The 18,910-nt window shown below is 42.2% G+C and overlaps 2 protein-coding genes across 6 annotated transcripts; both read right to left on the bottom strand.

The window, feature by feature from the left end:
* Positions 1-305: 305 nt before the first annotated feature.
* On the bottom strand, positions 306-6,357 carry LOC139198844 (NACHT, LRR and PYD domains-containing protein 1b allele 5-like). Of its 5 annotated transcripts, none has more exons than XM_070827805.1 (8): positions 6,023-6,357; positions 4,229-4,320; positions 4,091-4,146; positions 2,718-2,932; positions 2,332-2,600; positions 1,988-2,101; positions 1,755-1,896; positions 306-1,144 (listed from the first exon to the last, which is right to left on the bottom strand). In XM_070827805.1, the coding sequence occupies exons 2-8, from the start codon at positions 4,232-4,234 to the stop codon at positions 1,101-1,103; spliced, it is 846 nt and encodes a 281-aa protein (XP_070683906.1). In that variant the 5' UTR covers positions 4,235-4,320; positions 6,023-6,357; the 3' UTR covers positions 306-1,100. The 5 variants fall into 5 exon arrangements, with proteins under 5 accessions (XP_070683906.1, XP_070683907.1, XP_070683908.1 ...); XM_070827806.1 differs by having other exon boundaries at positions 6,028-6,357; XM_070827807.1 differs by lacking the exon at positions 6,023-6,357 and adding an exon at positions 5,782-5,818.
* A 2,718-nt stretch (positions 6,358-9,075) lies between these two features.
* Positions 9,076-11,679, bottom strand: LOC139199358 (SLAM family member 9-like). Its single transcript, XM_070828418.1, has 4 exons — positions 11,372-11,679; positions 10,901-11,212; positions 10,126-10,410; positions 9,076-9,545 (listed from the first exon to the last, which is right to left on the bottom strand). Exons 1-4 carry the CDS (start codon positions 11,610-11,612, stop codon positions 9,418-9,420), a joined length of 966 nt encoding a protein of 321 aa, XP_070684519.1. The 5' UTR covers positions 11,613-11,679; the 3' UTR covers positions 9,076-9,417.
* Between the last annotated feature and the right edge of the window lie 7,231 nt (positions 11,680-18,910).

The raw sequence follows: 18,910 nt of genomic DNA, 5'->3' as shown, positions 1-18,910 counted from the left end.
AACAGACAGGAAGCAGGTTTCTGAAGACCGTGTTGTATATTTGCAGCCAATCTGCTGGTCTCTGCCAGGAAGGATGCGGTACTGTAGTTATAAATAGCACATAGCCTTTAGGTCGAATACACACCATAAAAATACTATCACATTGTAACCTGCTTCATCCCATCATCTGTTTTCAAATAGCACTACAAGAAAACATAGTATGAAAGACAAGTTTCATTTCTCCAAGTTCTTATGAGCAGCGTACCAACAGTCCCAGCACAGGACTTAGATTTATACTGTTTAATGATCACTATTTTTAGAAACACTATTTTTAACTATGTATTTATTTATTCCAAAAGTTTAGACAACTAAAAGCATTATGTGAAACAAAGAGTTAGCAACTCATCAAACAGACAGCATGTTGTAAAGGAAAATGTTGTTCAGCTTTGAAATTACATTTAGACATTTAGAATTTACAGGCCTCATGGTCCTGCATGCATTAGGTGATTCCATGGTATAATATAAAAGTATATGATTACATGTGTGACATATTCAGTAGAAAATCTAAAAAAAAACTAAAATAAAGATGAATGAATGATGAATAAAGAACAGATGGATTCTATTCACCGAATGGGACATCATCCCAGAGAAAAGAAGAAACAGACAAAAAGGTTGAGAAATGGTTAAATACAGAGTGACTAGAGCTGCAGGAGGAAGTGAAGTGTACACTGATAGAATCACAATCAATTTGCTCCTGTGAAGCCAATGAGGAACCTTTTACTAACTCATTTGAAGTCATGTCACTGCAGGAGTGTGATTCAGTTTCTCTTGTATCCTGATGGATCTGATTCCTACCTTATTTTTGGGTCAAACTTTTCTGCCTCATCTCCCCACAGAGAGTTTTGCTTCACATTAAGCTGGATCGTTGGTACAGAGGCCGGTAATCGTGATCAAACTTGCTTCTGCTCCTTTCATTTGAACCATGTTGATTACATCTTGGGCTTTTCTCTAGCCTCAAAATCCCACGTAGCAGAAGTTCATCCAGCACCTTGTTGAAGATGGATACTCGGTTGATGAAGTATGGCTGAGACCTTCATAGCTTCTCGTCTGATGGGATGTCGTCACTCAGTCCTTGGCTGATCGTCATCTCGAGAATCATGTGAAGCTGGAAAAATAATTTCATGTGTGACCAATTTTCAACAGAGGCCAGATGGAAATCATACGGTTTCATAAAACTGAATTTGGACACTGCCATGGCCCCATATGTAAGTAACTGTCAACAAAACCAATGAGCAATGCAGAAATGTAACGGGCTCCATATAATGGCGTTTCACTCATGCTACACATGTGGAACTGTCACCAAAAGCATATTTCTACACTACAGTGCATTAGGTTTTGACGGCTGCCAAATCACAGGTGACCTACGCTCAAAACTGTGCCTGAAGGCATCTTGCGTAGGCACAAAGGGAGCACTGAAGCAGCTGCTGCTCCGCTAACCTGCTGCTTTCCCTACGCAGGCTGCGTTAGTCTGCCTTCCAACTATTTATAAAAGAAACAGCTGAACAGCTATTAACAGGATTACTTTGATACTGAAGAAAACTTCTCAGGTAAGTTCTGGAGGTAAAAAAGAGCTTCTTTTTTCTATGATTTTTAAATGCAAATCCTCCAGAAGTGTACGTCACACTGAATCTAAAAATATGTGCATCATTAGCTATGACGAAGAGGAGGGAGTCGTCGCTCTCAGTCTGAAACCGTCCGCTACAGATGCTCTTTACCGCTCAGATGAAGCCGATGCTCCCAGACTTGTTTCTTCTCTGGGTCTCGCACCATCAGAGTCACCTCCTCCGTGCTCTCCACTAGGACGATCTCAAACGTCGCGTGGTAATTCGGTCCATAATTGTCACAGAAATCTGACGTCTGAAATGAAATGCAAACATGTCACTTTGCTGGTTGATTGTATTCAGACTTGTATTGACTAACAACAGAACAGGGTGTCTGACATACTCACTGCAGGCTGTATTTTAAAGCCCCCTGGGTCACTGTGGAGGCTGTAATCCAGACCCATGTGGAGGAGACAATGGGCCGGGGCCTGAATGTACTCATTTTCATGTTGATCTTTTACCTTTGGTGATATCAGAACATTTTGTTAGACTTAATTATCTTATTCAAACAGACGTAAATCAGGTCAGTCTCACCGTCTTGATACACGAGGACATTACAGTGATTCGCCATAAGAGGGCCTGATTGGTTAACAAGCACGTGCTGTCGAGCGCTTCTGTGGTGACTCAGACGTGATCAAAAACAAAAAGAGTTTGAACTGATGGTGATCTATGGTGTGACAGAGGGTTTTACCTCCTGCAGAGGCACGTTGCTCGGTAGCAGAATCACACTGAGGATGTGTCTCCCCCGTCTGTTCACTGGTCGCAGGAACAGCAGGATCTGGCCACAGACTGGTTTCGTCATGAAATTCTTAAATCTCTTAATGATGTCCCATACGATGCCAAAGACGGTGAGCTGAGGGGTGTTTACCACCACGTGGGTTTCAGTGACTTCCAGCGGCTGTAGGATGCTCATGCCGTCGTCGGTCAGGTGGACAACAGAGAGGCTCTGGGAGACCAGCGCTGAGAAGAAGCACAAGCAACAGATGCTATTTTAACACAACTGCAGACTAAAGGTAAATACCAGAAAGAAAGTCTGTCGGTTTAATAGCGGATCACAAGGCAAGCCGGTGTTCTTACCAGGTTCAGGCTCACAGTGTGGGAGGTGCAGCTGGGAGATACAGTCCTGAGGAGACTTGATGCTGTACAGCGGCCCTCCGGGAAACTTGCAAGCCGGTTCGAGATCCATTTTATCCCAGATCAAAATCTTGTAGGTGACCTCCCCCTCGTGAGTCACATTGAACACCAACCCAGTCAAAGAACACTGGAACACACCTGAGCTGGGAAACTTGGAACTGCACAACAAAGAACGGTTTTAAGGAAAACAGTTTGGGCCTTCATTCCTATTAGTGAGAGCACAGTTCTCAGCAAAAGTTACTGCAGAGATCAGGGAACACTGAGACACAGCGACGACAAACAATTCAAGAAACAAGCATTTTACACAGCCAAACCAATTTTTCTACCCAACTGCTGAACCACATCGTGTAAACCTTTTTCATTTGCAGGTAAAACTGAATGTACCACAAGTAGGGGCTGAAAGGCTTTTTACTAAAACAGAGTTCTTTCATTATGAAATTAAATCAGTCAAAGCTCAATAATTGCCATAAATCCAAAAATTAAACAGGAATTTCCCTTTAAGCACCATGTTTTTTTGATGTATTGCCCTTGTATCTGTTACTGCACTCACATCCCTGCATGTAGTTACTGTTACACCTATCAAACACTACTAATAATGGTCACACAGCTATCGTTGGAGAGAGAGCTGGCTAAACTAGTTTCATTAGTTATCTAGCGAGCTCTAACCATACAGACTTGGGGCTCAGGCTGTGGTCACAGCCAGCGGTGGTCGACATAATAAATAAAATCCATAATATAGCTCAGCCGCTCTCTATCGATCGGAGGGAGCACAAAATGTGTTGTGAGGCAATACAAAAGAATTTCAGGAAAAATATCCTACTGTAACCTTTGCCACTGATCCAATGTAAAAAAAAAATAAAACAAGAAAAACTTACTGGTTGGCAAATTGCAAAAATTACGATGAAATCAAGCTCCAATTTTAAACTATTCCTGGTCAGAAGCTTTTGTATTGTACGCATTTACATTTTGAAATTCCCTGTGTTTATATCAGTTCTCATTAAAGATCTGTCTAGGGCTACACAGGACACAACTCAGGCATGTGATCCAGCATCAGTGCTTTTAATTTCACATCAGCCTCACGGATCACGGTTTACTCCCCTGAAGTTACTACTAATGCCAGTGGACCATCCTAGCTACCACACATGATGCGTTTGTCACAGAGGTTAGTGCTCCGTCTGTAACCATTCATGGTAAGGTGGTGCAGGAATTTAAAAGTATCTCATGCATGACTGCAACAACATTTCAATCACTGTGATTTCTGAAAGATATATTATTAAATATAGAAATAATGTTTTGTATCCAACGATATGTCTTACCTGTATGAAATGCCTATTCTTTCTTTTGTCACCTCAGGTGTGAAGCTCGACTTCGCCTGGAATCCGGAGAGGCAAAACGAAATGAGTTAGTTTTTTTTCCAGTGATACCAACGTGTAGTGTGGTGCACAAATACTCACGTCCATTTTCAGCTCCACTGCACCGGAGAGAGGATCCAGGAAGGGTTCCTGTTGGGCTCAGACGGGGGAGGTGTGTCTTCACCTTGAGATATCTGCCCAAGAAATGGGTGAGAGTTAAGGTGGAGCTCTGCCCGTTCACAGCAACAGGGTGGAGCAGAGACTCAGTGACTGATGCCTGTTCAGGGTGCAGGCTTCATGTCAGCACCTTCAGAGGGCATCAGGTAAACGCTATGGACAGGCATCTTCCTTTCTACACATCAGGCTCACATTTCATTGTCTTGTGGCTTTGAAAAGTAAACCTGCAGTCCTGTCCTGTATCCACTGGGTTTTCACATGTTTAATCTTCTGATAAAATAATAATAATAATCGTTTTTTGGCTGTTATCTGAGACGTAGACAATATTTCCTTTAAGGCACCCAGACACCATCCTATACGGACCTGGACATATTATCATAAGGGGATTTTAAATTTGACGAGACGCTTCTATTTTAACCGGCACAGCTTTTCTAGTGTTTACAGCATTGACTGAGCAGATCAGCACACACCAGTTGCATTCGAGTTAAGCTATATATATATTTATTTATATATATATGTATAATATATTGTAAAGTTGGTTGATGGTTCAGTCAAGATGTGACAGTTAAAGAAAAATGGGAAAAACTGGTGCTAAACTTTATTTTTCTCAAGTCATGAACTTTATTTTAAGACGCACAGTTATTCAAAAACTGACTGTTTTTATTGATTTTCTCTTATTTTCTAAAAGGCAGCCCTCCTTTTACTGAATGAGACAAGAACGTTACACCTCTCTGCAGTATTATGTGTCTGGTTACTTAAATGTTAAGTCACAATAAATACTGTCAAAATGTTTCTGAATCATACTGAGTTTCTGTGATTTGACAGTCAGTTATTGATCACAAGCGGACGTCACTAACTCATGTTAGACATTATGATGTATGATATATTTGAAATGACTGGACCTTTTTGAATGCTAGATGAATAACCCTGCTTTAAGGTAATAAGACAAGACAATTATTATGTGACGTTAATAAAACTGTAACATAATTAGAAGTGCATGTGAACCAAGCCATCAGAAATATTAGATTTACTTTTTTTTTTTTTTTACTATTTCATATGAATTCATTCCAGTCAGCAGTCCCTCCTGTTGGCCTGCAGTAACTGCCCCCACCTGCAGAGCAGGGAGACACTGTGTCCACTGATCTGAACTGAATGAAGGCTGAATTCCATTTAGCTGCTGTAGTTTCGGCTGGCTGGCTCAGCTGGACGGAGCCGAAGGTGAAGCTCTTCATTTTGCTGTGTTTTTCTGACAATAAGGAGCCAAAAAGTGTCCCTCAGCAGTGACTCTCCAGTCAGTCAGTCAGTGAGTCAGTCAGTGAGTCAGTCAGTCAGTCAGACCGGACGCGACCTGCTCCTCACTTCTACCTGCCGCGTCTGTTCGCCGGTGTTTCAAGCGGGAAATGCGCGCGTGATGTTTGACCGTATTCGCCTCTGCTCGCTCGGGTTTGTTGGAAAGAAAGTAGAAAAATGGAGCTGACCTGAAGCCAACAGAGGGCTGCTCTCTCTCTCTCTCTCTCTCTCTCTCCACTAGCTCTGCCAACACTGTCAGCAACTTCCTCATCTTCTTCCTGCCTGAGAGTTCCGTAAAGGACCAGTTCACATAAAATAAATAAATAAATAAATAAACTCATATCCTGACATCCATGAACTAAATACACCGCTCCAAAAAAATTAAGTCTTAAATAAATATATTGATATAAATTGAAGTCACAGGCTGACCCAACTTGACTGTATGTCTGGGCTCCTGATGAGGTGGTGTCCTGGAGGGCCTTGGCGATGTCGGCTCAGTTCACTCGGCACCGTGGTTCAGGAACTTGAAGGTTCTGGTGGATCAGGATGTGCTGGTTCTTGGCGGTGGCGTCTGTCGGTCCGTTCGGACTACAGGACAGCCAGTGGTGTTCAGCTCTTACTAGGCAGGGTGCTGGATCTGGATCTGGATCTGATGTTGGCCTCAGCTTCAAAACTCATTTAAAGCTCACTAAGAAACAGTTGTCGCTGGTCACACGCAACAGTTCAGAGTTATCAAAAACAAGAGTTTCTATCAAAAGTACTTGGTTCTGGCTGGTGTTTCAGGAGGTATTTAAGAGGACTTTAAGAAAACTCTGTTACACTTTCAGTCATAGTGATCAGCTATAACTTCAGAAGAACGGTCTACAAAAGTTTAACTTGAAGGTAGCAGGCACAAAGATTATAAGTAACAAAGTAAAACTAAAAAGGAAAAATAAAAATAAAACGTCAAAGCAGAAAAGAAGGGCTAAGCAATGACAGAAGGGAAGACATCTTAGGGGCCTGTTCTCCTCTGACAGAGGGACGCCTGTGTCATCACTAAAAGTTTAGACGTACTAAATTAGATTTCTGTTTCATATTCACTATGTTCCAAATCCATTTTCATTCCTAACACTGCATGGTATACAGAATCAAGATATTTCAATTCCAATACATACAGTGGGGCAAAAAAGTATTTAGTCAGCCACCAATTGTGCAAGTTCTCCCACTTAAAAACATGAGAGAGGCCTGTAATTTTCATCATAGGTACACTTCAACTATGAGAGACAGAATGAGAAAAAAAAAATCCAGAAAATCACATTGTCTGATTTTTAAAGAATTTATTTGCAAATTATGGTGGAAAATAAGTATTTAGTCAATAACAAAAGTTCATCTCAATACTTTGTTATATACCCTTTGTTGGCAATGACAGAGGTCAAACGTTTTCTGTAAGTCTTCACAAGGTTTTCACACACTGGTGCTGGTATTTCAGCCCATTCCTCCATGCAGATCTCCTCTAGAGCAGTGATGTTTTGGGGCTGTCGCTGGGCAACACGGACTTTCAACTCCCTCCAAAGATTTTCTATGGGGTTGAGATCTGGAGACTGGCTAGGCCACTCCAGGACCTTGAAATGCTACTTACGAAGCCACTCCTTCGTTGCCCGGGCGGTGTGTTTGGGTTCATTGTCATGCTGAAAGACCCAGCCACATTTCATCTTCAATGCCCTTGCTGATGGAAGGAGGTTTTCACTCAAAATTTCACAATACATGGCCCCATTCATTCTTTCCTTTACATAGATCAGTCGTCCTGGTCCCTTTGCAGAAAAACAGCCCAAAGCATGATGTTTCCACCCCCATGCTTCACAGTAGGTATGGTGTTCTTTGGATGCAACTCAGCATTCTTTCTTTTTACCAAAAAGTTCTATTTTGGTTTCATCTGACCATATGACAGTCTCTCAATCCTATTCTGGATCATCCAAATGCTCTCTAGCAAACTTCAGATGGGCCTGGACATGTACTGGCTTAAGCAGGGGGACACGTCTGACACCGCAGGATTTGAACCCCTGGCGGCATAGTGTGTTACCGATGGTAGCCTTTGTTACTTTGGTCCCAGCTCTCTGCAGGTCATTCACTAGGTCCCCCCGTGTGGTTCTGGGATTTTTGCTCACCGTTCTTGTGATCATCTTGACCCCACGGGGTGAGATCTTGCGTGGAGCCCCAGATCGAGGGACATTATCAGTGGTCTTGTATGTCTTCCATTTTCTAATAATTGCTCCCACAGTTGATTTCTTCACACCAAGCTGCTTACCTATTGCAGATTCAGTCTTCCCAGCCCAGTGCAGGTCTACAATTTTGTTTCTGGTGTCCTTTGACAGCTCTTTGGTTTTGGCCATAGTGGAGTTTGGAGTGTGACTGTTTGAGGTTGTGGACAGGTGTCTTTTATACTGATAACGAGTTCAAACAGGTGCCATTAATACAGGTAACGAGTGGAGGACAGAGGAGCCTCTTAAAGAAGAAGTTACAGGTCTGTGAGAGCCAGAAATCTTGCTTGTTTGTAGGTGACCAAATACTTATTTTACCGAGGAATTTACCAATTAATTCATTAAAAATCCTACAATGTGATTTCCTGGATTCTTTCCCCCCATTTTGTCTCTCATAGTTGAAGTGTACCTATGATGAAAATTACAGGCCTCTCTCATCTTTTTAAGTGGGAGAACTTGCACAATTGGTGGCTGACTAAATACTTTTTTGCCCCACTGTATATTCATTAAGTCTTTACCAAATAACTTCCTGAATGGCATGACACAAATTGACCTAATCTTTAACATTCTCAAGTTTGCATTAACTTCCATTAAACAGACCTGGATTGAATATACTGTTGGTTAGTTTCTAACTTATTAGACACAGATTATTAATTATATGGACTTCCTGAGTCTTCTCACTCATTGGTGAATTGCAGTGTTATCACAGGATTTGAAGCAGCATCCTCAAAAGTTGTACTTGGTTAGTTGGTCATCCTTGGATGTTCATGAACATGTGGGTTACACCATTAGACAAAAGAACACATTAATTAGTATTAACTGATCTGTGGGCACTTTGGACAGTTCCTTTAACCACATTTAAACTTATAGCAGAAATGGAAGAATGTTGATACAGACTTCACTCATTCCTCTCCCTGATCAGTCTGGCCTGGGCCTCAGGGGTCCACGAGTGAAGGAGAGACCACGGGGTCGCTCGGACAGGACCCTTCTGTCCTAATCACTGGTTCATAGAGCGTTCAGAACGTATATGTCGATAGAAGCTCTGTGCTAATTTTTGTGGCAGTCACTGTGAGGCCTTTTACACAACACCTACCCAGAGGCAGGCTTTGGGTTCCATCACTTCATCATTGTCACTTATCAGTCTTTTTAGCGTTCATCACGTTATCATCCAGAACTCTCATGCAATGGCTTCCTGTTTTGGATAAGTCAGTTCAGGGTTAATCCACAGCCAGTACACTGTTAAAGCATGGGTTTGTGGCAAACCCCCCCCATGTCTGTATTTGTACAGCATCTGAACTTGAACTGATGTCTCCTCCTGTGCTTTGACGAAGAGCCAGTTTGGACTCAAAACACGCTGATAACAGCAGTGAGCAGTTTTTAAGTTTTTAAAATATATGTGTGACCTTTTGACATTGAGACTTTGCGACTGCTGTCCTGAGATGGTGTGTCGTCTTGCACATTTCTCATTAAACAGTCGAGGTTAAAAAAAAAAGGAGAGATTAAGATGAATACGATGTTTGACTACCAAGACACCTGACCCAACCTGGTCAGCGACAAATATAAATAATAAAGAGAAATACACGGCGTTCACATACTGTCTGGTATCTCGTCCTCTCTTCGGGAACGCAGATATGAGATCACTGCAGCCAAAGCAACCAACACCACCACCACCACCACCAGTATAACAACAATAGCCCACTGCGATGCTACAGGACCTGTGAACGGATGAAAAAGCTTTGATAATCTTCTCTCTGTTAAATATAATATACACTACTCACAAAAAGTTAGGATATTCAGCTTTCAGGTGAAATTTCAGGATCACAGAGGGTCACAGAGTGTCATCAGGAGGTTGGAACAGTGATACAGAGACTGGAAGAGTCACAGAAAGGAGAGGAGTGGACGTCCTTTGGCCACGTCCCAATTTATTGAGACACTGAACATGTTTTGTTGTGGTATACCTACCACTGTTGGTAGATTTTCTTTCAATAAACTGTTTAAGATGAATAAAATCACCATTGCATGCTGATACTTAAATGTCCTACTTTCATGATATAATATCACTGTAGCATTCACTTTGTACATTTTCCATATATTTCACCTGAAAGTCGAATATCCCTAACTTTTTGTGAGCAGAGTATATACCAAAGTTTTACTAGACATATTACATGTAAGCATGTTGTATTGGCACATTGGTATCTTTCAAAGCGAACAATCCAGCTCAGCATCCACTTTACATGCCCTCTGCAGACATACCGACAATCATCTCATCCGAACAACAGTCGGGACGAACTGTACCTGGACGCTGAGGCGGACACCACAGTGTGGAGTTGACTGTCACCGCCCTCGTACTGGCAGGGTTGGCTGCCACACAGCTGTAGACGACTCCACCCTGATGCTGGATGACCAGAGGGAGGGTGAGGTTAGTGGGGACGTCTGGGTTGCTCGTCTGGTTTATTCTCCTCTGTCCTCTGTACCACGACAAGGTGACATCAGGTCCATTCTCCACACAGCAGTTTATGTAGCAGCTCCCGTTATTCAGTGAACGTGTTGCAATATTGACGTGTGGTACGAACACGGGATCTACAAGAGGCAGAGGAAAGCCACTGAGTTGTTTCATTACGCTCCCTCCTACTTTATTAGAATAGCTGTCTATCTTTTAGGAGATAAGACCAGACCTCAGATCAGAAAGTTAGCAAAGCAACTCTCAATGTCTTTCTGCACCTTCACCATTACATTTCAAAATAGATGTGGACATTTTCTTCTCATAATCATGCAGCTGGTACAATAAATATACTTTCTAATGCTGTATTAACACAGTTTATTATGAGTGGAGTTTTGTCTGTACAGACTGCAGACATCTATCATGCATGCCAACATTACTAATATCCAGAATCTGCTGACTTTGTGCTGCTAACTTGAGCTGCAACAAATAGCAGCAATGTCATACTTGCTACTGTTACTCTGCTTTAATGCTGAGATTAAATGGCGATATGTTTTGTGCTCCACACACATCTCGGATTGTTTGCAAAACCTCCTCTTCTCTAATGTGTCCTGACAAACATGCACCTACCAAAGACAGTGATGGAATATTGTCTCAGTATGTGTGGTTCACTATCCAGCAGCATCATGACACAATAAGTGTCGGTGTAGTCTTTGGTCACTCCGATAAAGATGAGCGATCCATCGAGGGGGTTCAGCTGCAGAAGACTCTTGTAGCTCTCCTTGATGAAGGTGCTGCCATTCTCCCACTGAGCTATCAGCTGGCCAGTGAAATGTGGACCCCGTGTCCACTTGACGTTATGTTTTTTCTGTAAGTGCTCTACTCCGGTTTCCAGCGTGACATTGTCCCCCTCCAGAACATTAAGAGGAATAAGTGAATTATCTGGGAAAAACATACAAGTATAGTGAGAACATTTGATTGTCAGTATTTTCAGAAATGTAAATATACTGAAACTCAAGGCTATGCCCAGATCTTTAAGTGTAGACATTTTTAAAAGCATCCCATATGAATATTACTGGAGGCGACGAAGCGGCCACTCACCCTGGACAGTCAGGTTAAATCTTTGCATCACAATCCCTGTTTCCGCAATGACCTGAAGCAAAAACACCCCACTGTCAGCGACGGTGAGATTAGAGATGGTGATTGATCCAGTTTCTACATGTGTGTGTAGCCTATTTCCAAACACGGTCCCATTGACATGGGTGACTTCTCCTTTGGTGACGATGGCAATCGCTGTGACAGGGTGAAGATGCCCAAAGGTCCAGAGATAGTCCTTTTTCATTGTTTTGTTGGTGTCTAACGTCACAGTCTCGCCATCCCGCTTTATCACTCGTGTTTCAGAAAAGACAGCCCCTGAAATAAGGAATAAATTATCTCTGCACGCCGTGCAAAACAATGAAAGATCAAATAAATCATAATGGCTTTTAATAGGGGAAAGCATTCAGTGTGACAGCATGAAATAATAGTGCACTTCTCTCCTCTCTCCGCTTTGTTACTTTAAAATGCATATTGCCTTTAACACACTGTGTTCCAAATGATTACACATATACTGTTTTTGTTCATTTTTCCTAGTCAATACAAATGACAGTCAGTACGAATTTTTAAATCCTCAACAATTATATTATAATCAGGATTTTATTAAAACAAATAACACATCAGATGATGACAACAGTATTTTTTTTTTTAAATAACTCAAAATACAGCGTTCCAAATTGTTATGCACAACAGAGTTTCAAAGCATTCAATAGGTTATAAAGAATTGAAAATGGAAATCTGTTGTATTTTCTGCATTAGGAGATATTTTTTTCTCAAAATAAATGCTGTTTCAATCAAAAACGTCTTTACAGGTCAAGTTACATGTTAACACAGGAGCCCTTCTTGAATATCACCTTCACAACTCTCCCATCCATTGAACCTGTGAGTCCATGTATAGTTTCTGCCTGGATTTCATTTGCGTATGTCAGAATTGCCTCCCAGAGCTGCTGTTTTCAGGTATACTGCCGCCCACCCTCATAGATCTTAGACTTCTAAGGGTGCTCCACAGGTTCTCAATAGGGTTGAGGTCAGGGGATGATGGTGGCTACACCATGATGACACCATGACTCAGTGCTATCAGCATGTGATGGTGCATTGTCTTGCATGAAAGGGATTTAACTCCGGAAGGCACAGTTCTTCTTTTTATACCAAGTCAGGAAATGACCAGTTAGGAACTCCACATATTTTTGATAAATTATTATTACATTATTACATTATATTTCTGAAGGATCCTGCATCGAGAGGTTCTTGGGACTCCAGAGGCACCAGCAGCTTCAAATACCTGTTTGCTTTTTAACAGCTGCTCTCTTAATACGTTGTATTTGCTTGACAGAAATCTTCCTCAATACACCTTTATCTGAACGAACCCGTCTGCACTCTGAATCACACACATATCTTGTGTTTTCATACCTTTTGCAAGGCATCGCAATATTTCACGCTTTTCACCTACAGAAAGATCTTTCTTTCTCCCCACATTGCATGAAACCTGTGATTTGCTGAGCAAATGTGGAACAACCTCCTGAAGTAGTTTCCCTTTAATTAGGCTAACCTGCCAAATTAATTATCAACATACCTGTCTGTAATTGTGTTTTAAACAGACAGGAGAAACAACACAAGCAAAATGTTTCATTGAAAACCAAAAGATAAAAGTTTATTTAACTGAAATCCTACTTGCATAATAATGTGGAACACGGTGTAATGAAAGTGAAACAGTTCACTAGAAACAACAAAATACAATGATGGCTAATTCAAGTAATAAATGTCCTCTTACCTATGAGAAACAAGATGAGTATTGGTATTATCATTTTATCATCAGCTCAGTGAGGACGACAACATCTGAGAATTGACTTTCTTTTCCCATAAAATTCTCTCCAGTATGTTGTCGCTGCGTGTGCAGGCTCCTCCTTCACTCCCTTATTTCCTGTGTTAAATGCATGCAACACATTGCTTATCTGCCTGCTCCAAAGCATAGAAGGTCCTGCTCAACTGCAGATCACAAGGCTGGTGAGCACAAACTGCATGAAATTAATCTGCAAAATGTTTAACGTGGCTTCTTTGTTTATGACTGCTGCAAACTTGTGCAGTTTGTATTCAAGAGCAAACTGCTGGTCCTCAGGAGTGTCTGTGTCTGTGTGTGTGTGTGTGTGTGTGTGTGTGTGTGTGTGTGTGTGTGTGTGTGTGTGTGTGGTGTGAAGGTGTCAGTAGACTGGATACACTGAACAACCACTTTCCACCACAGTTCACTGTTGTATAGTTGTGTGTCTTTTTGCATGCTCGGCACAAAATCAGTGCCTCAGTACTTTTTGGATTTTTTGAGTTGTGAAATTTATTACAACAAGAACTTGTGATAACAGTTTCAGTTTGCTTTTGCTATTTTTTCTCTCTCAGTAAGCTGCAGGGACGGCCTGCTTTAGCTTGGACATTAGACTCTGCACACTCTGCACACACAGGTTTGGGAAGCTGAGCAGCGGCATTCCACTTGTATCGCAGTAAGGGTGCGGCACTCCCTCAAGTTTGTTCACAGCAACATGCAGCACTTGCAAAGTCATTAGGTTTTTCTTTTTTGTGGGTATTTATGGTTAATCCTAACTCCTTTGTAGTAAAAAAAAAAAAGAACAATGATATGACTATAAAAAATAAACCAATATCTTTGAAGAAGTGACCATGAGTGTGTGGAAATAGAGAAATTTCCAACAAGGGAACATAACACACTGGACCACGTCTACAGTAACGTGAAGGACGTCTAGAGGCTGTGCCCAGGCCCCATTTTGGACAATCTGACCATATATCTGTGTTCCTCTACCCTGCCTACAAACAACTCTTCAAACTGCAAAATACACCCAAGCCAAAAACCCTGGATGAACTGTGAGGTACGGTCCATGCTGCGTGCACGCTCTGCTGCATTTGCCTCTGGTGATACTGAGGACTACAAAAAAAGCCAGGTACGACCTACGTAGATCCATCAGGGACGCCGAGAGACAGTACAGGTTGAAGCTGGAAGGACACTATGACAACTCTGATTCCCGACGCATGTGGCAGGGCCTCCATCACATCACTGACCTCCGACAGAGGAGCAACATCATCTCGACCAGCAGCAACAACAACACACTGCCAGATGAGCTGAACGAGTTCTGCGCCCACTCAACACTGACCGACGCAGAGAGATTATACCAACAGAGGCAGCGCAGAGCTCCCCTCTCACTGTGTCATCATTCTCAGGAGGACCAAACCCCCGGAAAGCAGCAGGCCCTGACAACATCCCTGGCTGAGTTCTGAGGGTCTGCTAAGTGTTTACGGACATTTTTAACCTGTCCCTAATTCACTCATGACACACTCAGGACACTTATGTCCGAATGCTGTTTATTGACTTACAGCTCAGCATTCAACACGGTCATCCCAAGCAGACTGGCTGGAGAGACTGCTCACCCTCGGACTAACACCCCTCCTCTGCAACTAGGTGCTGGACTTCCTCACAGACAGACCCCAGAAAGTCAAAGTTGGCAACAGGTCATCAGGCACAAAGACAGTGAGCACAGGGATTCCCCAGGGCTGTGTGCTCAGCCCTCTCCTGTTCACCCTCTTCACCCATGACTGCATCTCCTCCCAGGATGACACCACCATCATCAAGTTTGCTGATGCCACGACAGTGATTGGCCTGATCACAGGTGGAGAAGAGGCAGGCTACAGGGAAGAGGTGGCTCAGCTGGTATCCTGGTGCCATGAAAATAATCTGCCTTTAAATGCTGAAAAAACTAAAGAGATGATTATTGATCCGAGGCGGAGGAAAGAGCAGCTCAGGTGGAGAGGGTGAAAACCTTCAAACTCCTTGGTACTCACATCAGTGAAGACCTCAAATGGATTCACAACACACAGCACATCTTCAGGAAGGCTCAACAGAGACTGTACTTCTTAAGGAAGCTGAGAAAATTCGGTCTACCCACCAAACTTCTCAGCAACTTCTACAGATGTACAGTGGAGAGCATCCTGACCAACTCCATCACAGTACGGTATGGGAACTGTACCATACAGGAGAGGAAAGCTCTCCAGCATGTCATTAAAACTGCACAGCACATCTGCGGAGCAGCCTTCACACCACTCCATCACATATATACGCCAGCCGTGCCACAAAGAGGGCACAGGACATTATCAGAGACAGAGCGCCACCACCAGAACAACAAGACTGAACAACAGCTTCTTTCCACAGGCCATCAGACTCTTGAATAAGGACATATATATATAATCTGGAGCTGTGAACCACACTGTACATAACTTCTGCAACCTGTAAATACTTGAATATTTTTTAAATGTCTACATCTTTGCACATTATATTTGCACTATCCTTTTTTTTTGCACTGGTGAACTGCAATCAAACTCTAATACACTGTTTGTTTCTTTTTCTTCTTAAATCGTTCTTCTGTACATTGCCTTTTTTATAATTTATAATTGTTTTTATCCATGTGGAGGGAAACTAGCAAAGTAAGAATTTCATTGCTCAGTGTTACCACCGTGTTTTTACTGTGCACATGACAAACATCTTTCATCTTGAATGAAATTACTTCTAAAAGAAAAAGTAAACCTTGTGGCAAAGGACTAAACTCAGAATGGTTGCTTAATTGACATTTGTCATATATTCAAACATTTTTTACAGCGTAAAGATGTAAAGACTTCACTAAAGCTAAATTCAGCTTTGACCTGTCTACAACTGTCCGTCCATTTCTTTTTCTTGTGTGGCGTGAGGTTTGTTTGGGCAGCCTGAGGCAAAGCCTGAGAGCAGCTGTGACGATACAATCTGTCAACACTATCATATTATAGCCCACCAACATAAATCAATACAGGCTAGGCCTGCTTGTTCCATACAGACTACAAAGCCTTCACCCAGTTTAACATCCTCTGCAAGTTCTGCAACATTGTGCAACTGTGTCACTCACATATGGACTGGGCGTGTCCCGGCTGAGGCACTGCTTTCTACTGTCACTGTTGTTAGGAGACATATAATAGACTATATAAAAGCAAATATATGTCAAATAGCTAAGGGGAATTCTTGATTCTGTTTAGCTTGAGATGCTGTGTTATTTCTAATATCATTTACTTACTGCACCACTATAAAATACATTATAAAACTTTGAGGCTCTCGTGCTGTGCTTGAGTTTTTCTTTTTTTTGCTAAATGATACTTCTATTTCAACTTCACGTAAGAGGTAAAGGTTGCACTTTCTACTAGATTACCATATTGATCTCACAACAACGGGCTCTAGATGATCTGTAGGGTGACTTTGAATGACAGCTGTGGTGTGGAGGACAGACGACTTCTTTACGATGATAACAAAACTTTCCTGAAACATTTGTGTATGCCAGTCATATCATGTGACATTTGGGCTGAACTGGGTCAAATCCATTATCAGAACTTGAAAATGTGAGCTCCACTATGTTCTCCCAGTTGCTAATTATTGTTCAGAATTCTAGTTTGATTCCAGTTTGATCTACTTTGTCACTGAGTTTGTGAGCTTGTAATGCTCCAAATGGACACATTTAGTGTCACATGACATTAATTCATTCTCTGTATATGACAACAATGCTATACTCTCAGAAAAAGAAATACATCTGTACTCAGCTGTGTATTTCTTTGAGACAGGAAAAGACTAAACTTGACCATGACTTCTTCACACAGTATCCAGTAGTGGTGGCACATAATGTTAAATAGTCACATTATTGATTCGTGTCAGTGGACACAAATCTTTCAAATTTTTTTGCAGCATGATTTTCAAACAAATGTATTTCTATGGGATTATGTTTCCACCTGCGTCACTAAGGCGTCTGTAGTACAGAAGCTGTGCTGTTATTTCATTCGTTTCCCTTTTTCATTCATTTTCAAGGTGATTTCTGAAGCTTCCTACTCTCTTCCTACTTTCTAAAAAGAGAAGAACTCTTCCTACAGTGTGACTCTGCTGGTTTCAAATGTTATGATAGTGTTTCGTAGTTATCTGACAGCACAGGAAACACAGGAAACAACACTAGAATAGAATAGTTCCTATATTAATCCTTCACAGGAAATGACTTTGTCACGGCAGCAGTACAGATAGGATGGAAACAATATATGAAAATATAAAATATGTAAAATATTTACAATCTAAACTAGAATGATATAACATAAGACTAGTATACAATATAGAAAATAAATAGAAATATCTTGTGCAAATATCCAGACTTCAAGTAAAATACGCTGTGCACTAATAACTAAGCTATTAAAGTTTTAGATTTAAAAATATGATGCCAAAATTAATAGAGGAAATCTCATAATGATACGACGATACAATAAGCAATTCACAAAAGTCTGTAAGTAAACACGTGCTACTGTACATGTTAGACGTCATACTCCTTCCCCCTCCTTCCTTGTTTCCTTCCTCCCTCTTTCAGGCTTTAAGTCTTTTCTCATTTCGTTTAAGACCGATGTTTGCTCCACATGTAATAGCTACAGTATCTTTGTTGGCTCCCTCTTCACCACGACGGACCACGAGGGAGCTGAGCCAAAAGGCAAAGCTCTCGATTTACCGGTCGATCTACGTTCCTACCCTCACCTATGGTCATGAACTTTGGGTCATGACCGAAAGAACAAGATCTCGGATACAAGCGGCCGAAATGAGTTTCCTCCGCAGGGTGGCCGGACTCACCCTTAGAGATAGGGTGAGGAGTTCGACCATCCGGGAGGAGCTCAGAGTAGAGCCACTGCTCCTCCACATCGAGAGGAGCCAGCTGAGGTGGCTCGGGCATCTGTTTCGGATGCCTCCTGGACGCCTCCCTGGGGAGGTTTTCCGGGCATGTCCCACCGGAAGGAGTCCCCGGGGAAGACCCAGGACACGCTGGAGGGACTATGTCTCTCGGCTGGCCTGGGAACGCCTCGGGGTCCCACCGGATGAGCTGGAGGAGGTGTCTGGGGCCCGGGAAGTTTGGGCATCTCTGCTGAAACTGCTGCCCCCGCGACCCGACCCCGGATAAGCGGTTGAAAATGGATGGATGGATGGATCTTTGTTGGCCGTGCTTCTTCTGCTGCCTGATCTGCTGCTGACGACAAACTGTGGAAATCTCTAACTGCACTAATGCAGAGATGTCAGAGATGCTCTGCTCTGCCTGTGACTTGATTTTCTCTGTTGGATAAAACATTTTTAGTATTTCACTCTTGTTTTTCTCACCCTAAAGAGAGCACGGAGATGACGGCACCTCCAAATTGGCCTAATTGCTGTAATTTTCGTTGCAGATAAGATCATATCATCTGCCTGTTTTATGAATGAGTCAGATGCACAAAGGCTGATCAGACAGCTGATAGAGAGCCTGTTTCAGTCTTTCAGAGTTTGGATTGTTAGATCAGATGGCTTCATCTTGGGAAGACATTTAGCGCCATTTTCTGTTTTAGGGCTGAAGAAAATATTCTGCTAAGGTGATGAGACAGTTTCACTTGGATCTGTGGATTGGACTATTTCAGGGTTCCCTTTTTTAATGTCTGCCTCTTCTGGATTCCCTGTGCTTATATCTCTGTTGTATCCCTACTTCT

The sequence above is a fragment of the Pempheris klunzingeri genome, chromosome 3, assembly GCF_042242105.1.
Source record: "Pempheris klunzingeri isolate RE-2024b chromosome 3, fPemKlu1.hap1, whole genome shotgun sequence".
Taxonomy (NCBI): domain Eukaryota; kingdom Metazoa; phylum Chordata; class Actinopteri; order Acropomatiformes; family Pempheridae; genus Pempheris; species Pempheris klunzingeri.
The sequence above is the reverse complement of the archived record's forward strand: the minus strand, read 5'-3'. Positions and strand labels throughout refer to the sequence as shown.

Excerpts from the sequence above, each read along its gene's own strand:
- LOC139198844 (XM_070827805.1), bottom strand. Across the intron at positions 2,102-2,331 it reads GCAACGTGCCTCTGCAGGAG|GTAAAAGATCAACATGAAAA; the intron begins GTAAAACCCTCT and ends ATATCACCAAAG. Across the intron at positions 1,145-1,754 it reads GCATCGGCTTCATCTGAGCG|CTTCACATGATTCTCGAGAT; the intron begins GTAAAGAGCATC and ends TTATTTTTCCAG.
- LOC139199358 (XM_070828418.1), bottom strand. The coding sequence starts at position 11,612 with ATGAAAAAGGACTATCTCTGGACCTTTGGGCATCTTCACCCTGTCACA. Across the intron at positions 10,411-10,900 it reads ATATTCCATCACTGTCTTTG|ATCCCGTGTTCGTACCACAC; the intron begins GTAGGTGCATGT and ends TGCCTCTTGTAG. Across the intron at positions 9,546-10,125 it reads GTGTCCGCCTCAGCGTCCAG|GTCCTGTAGCATCGCAGTGG; the intron begins GTACAGTTCGTC and ends ATCCGTTCACAG.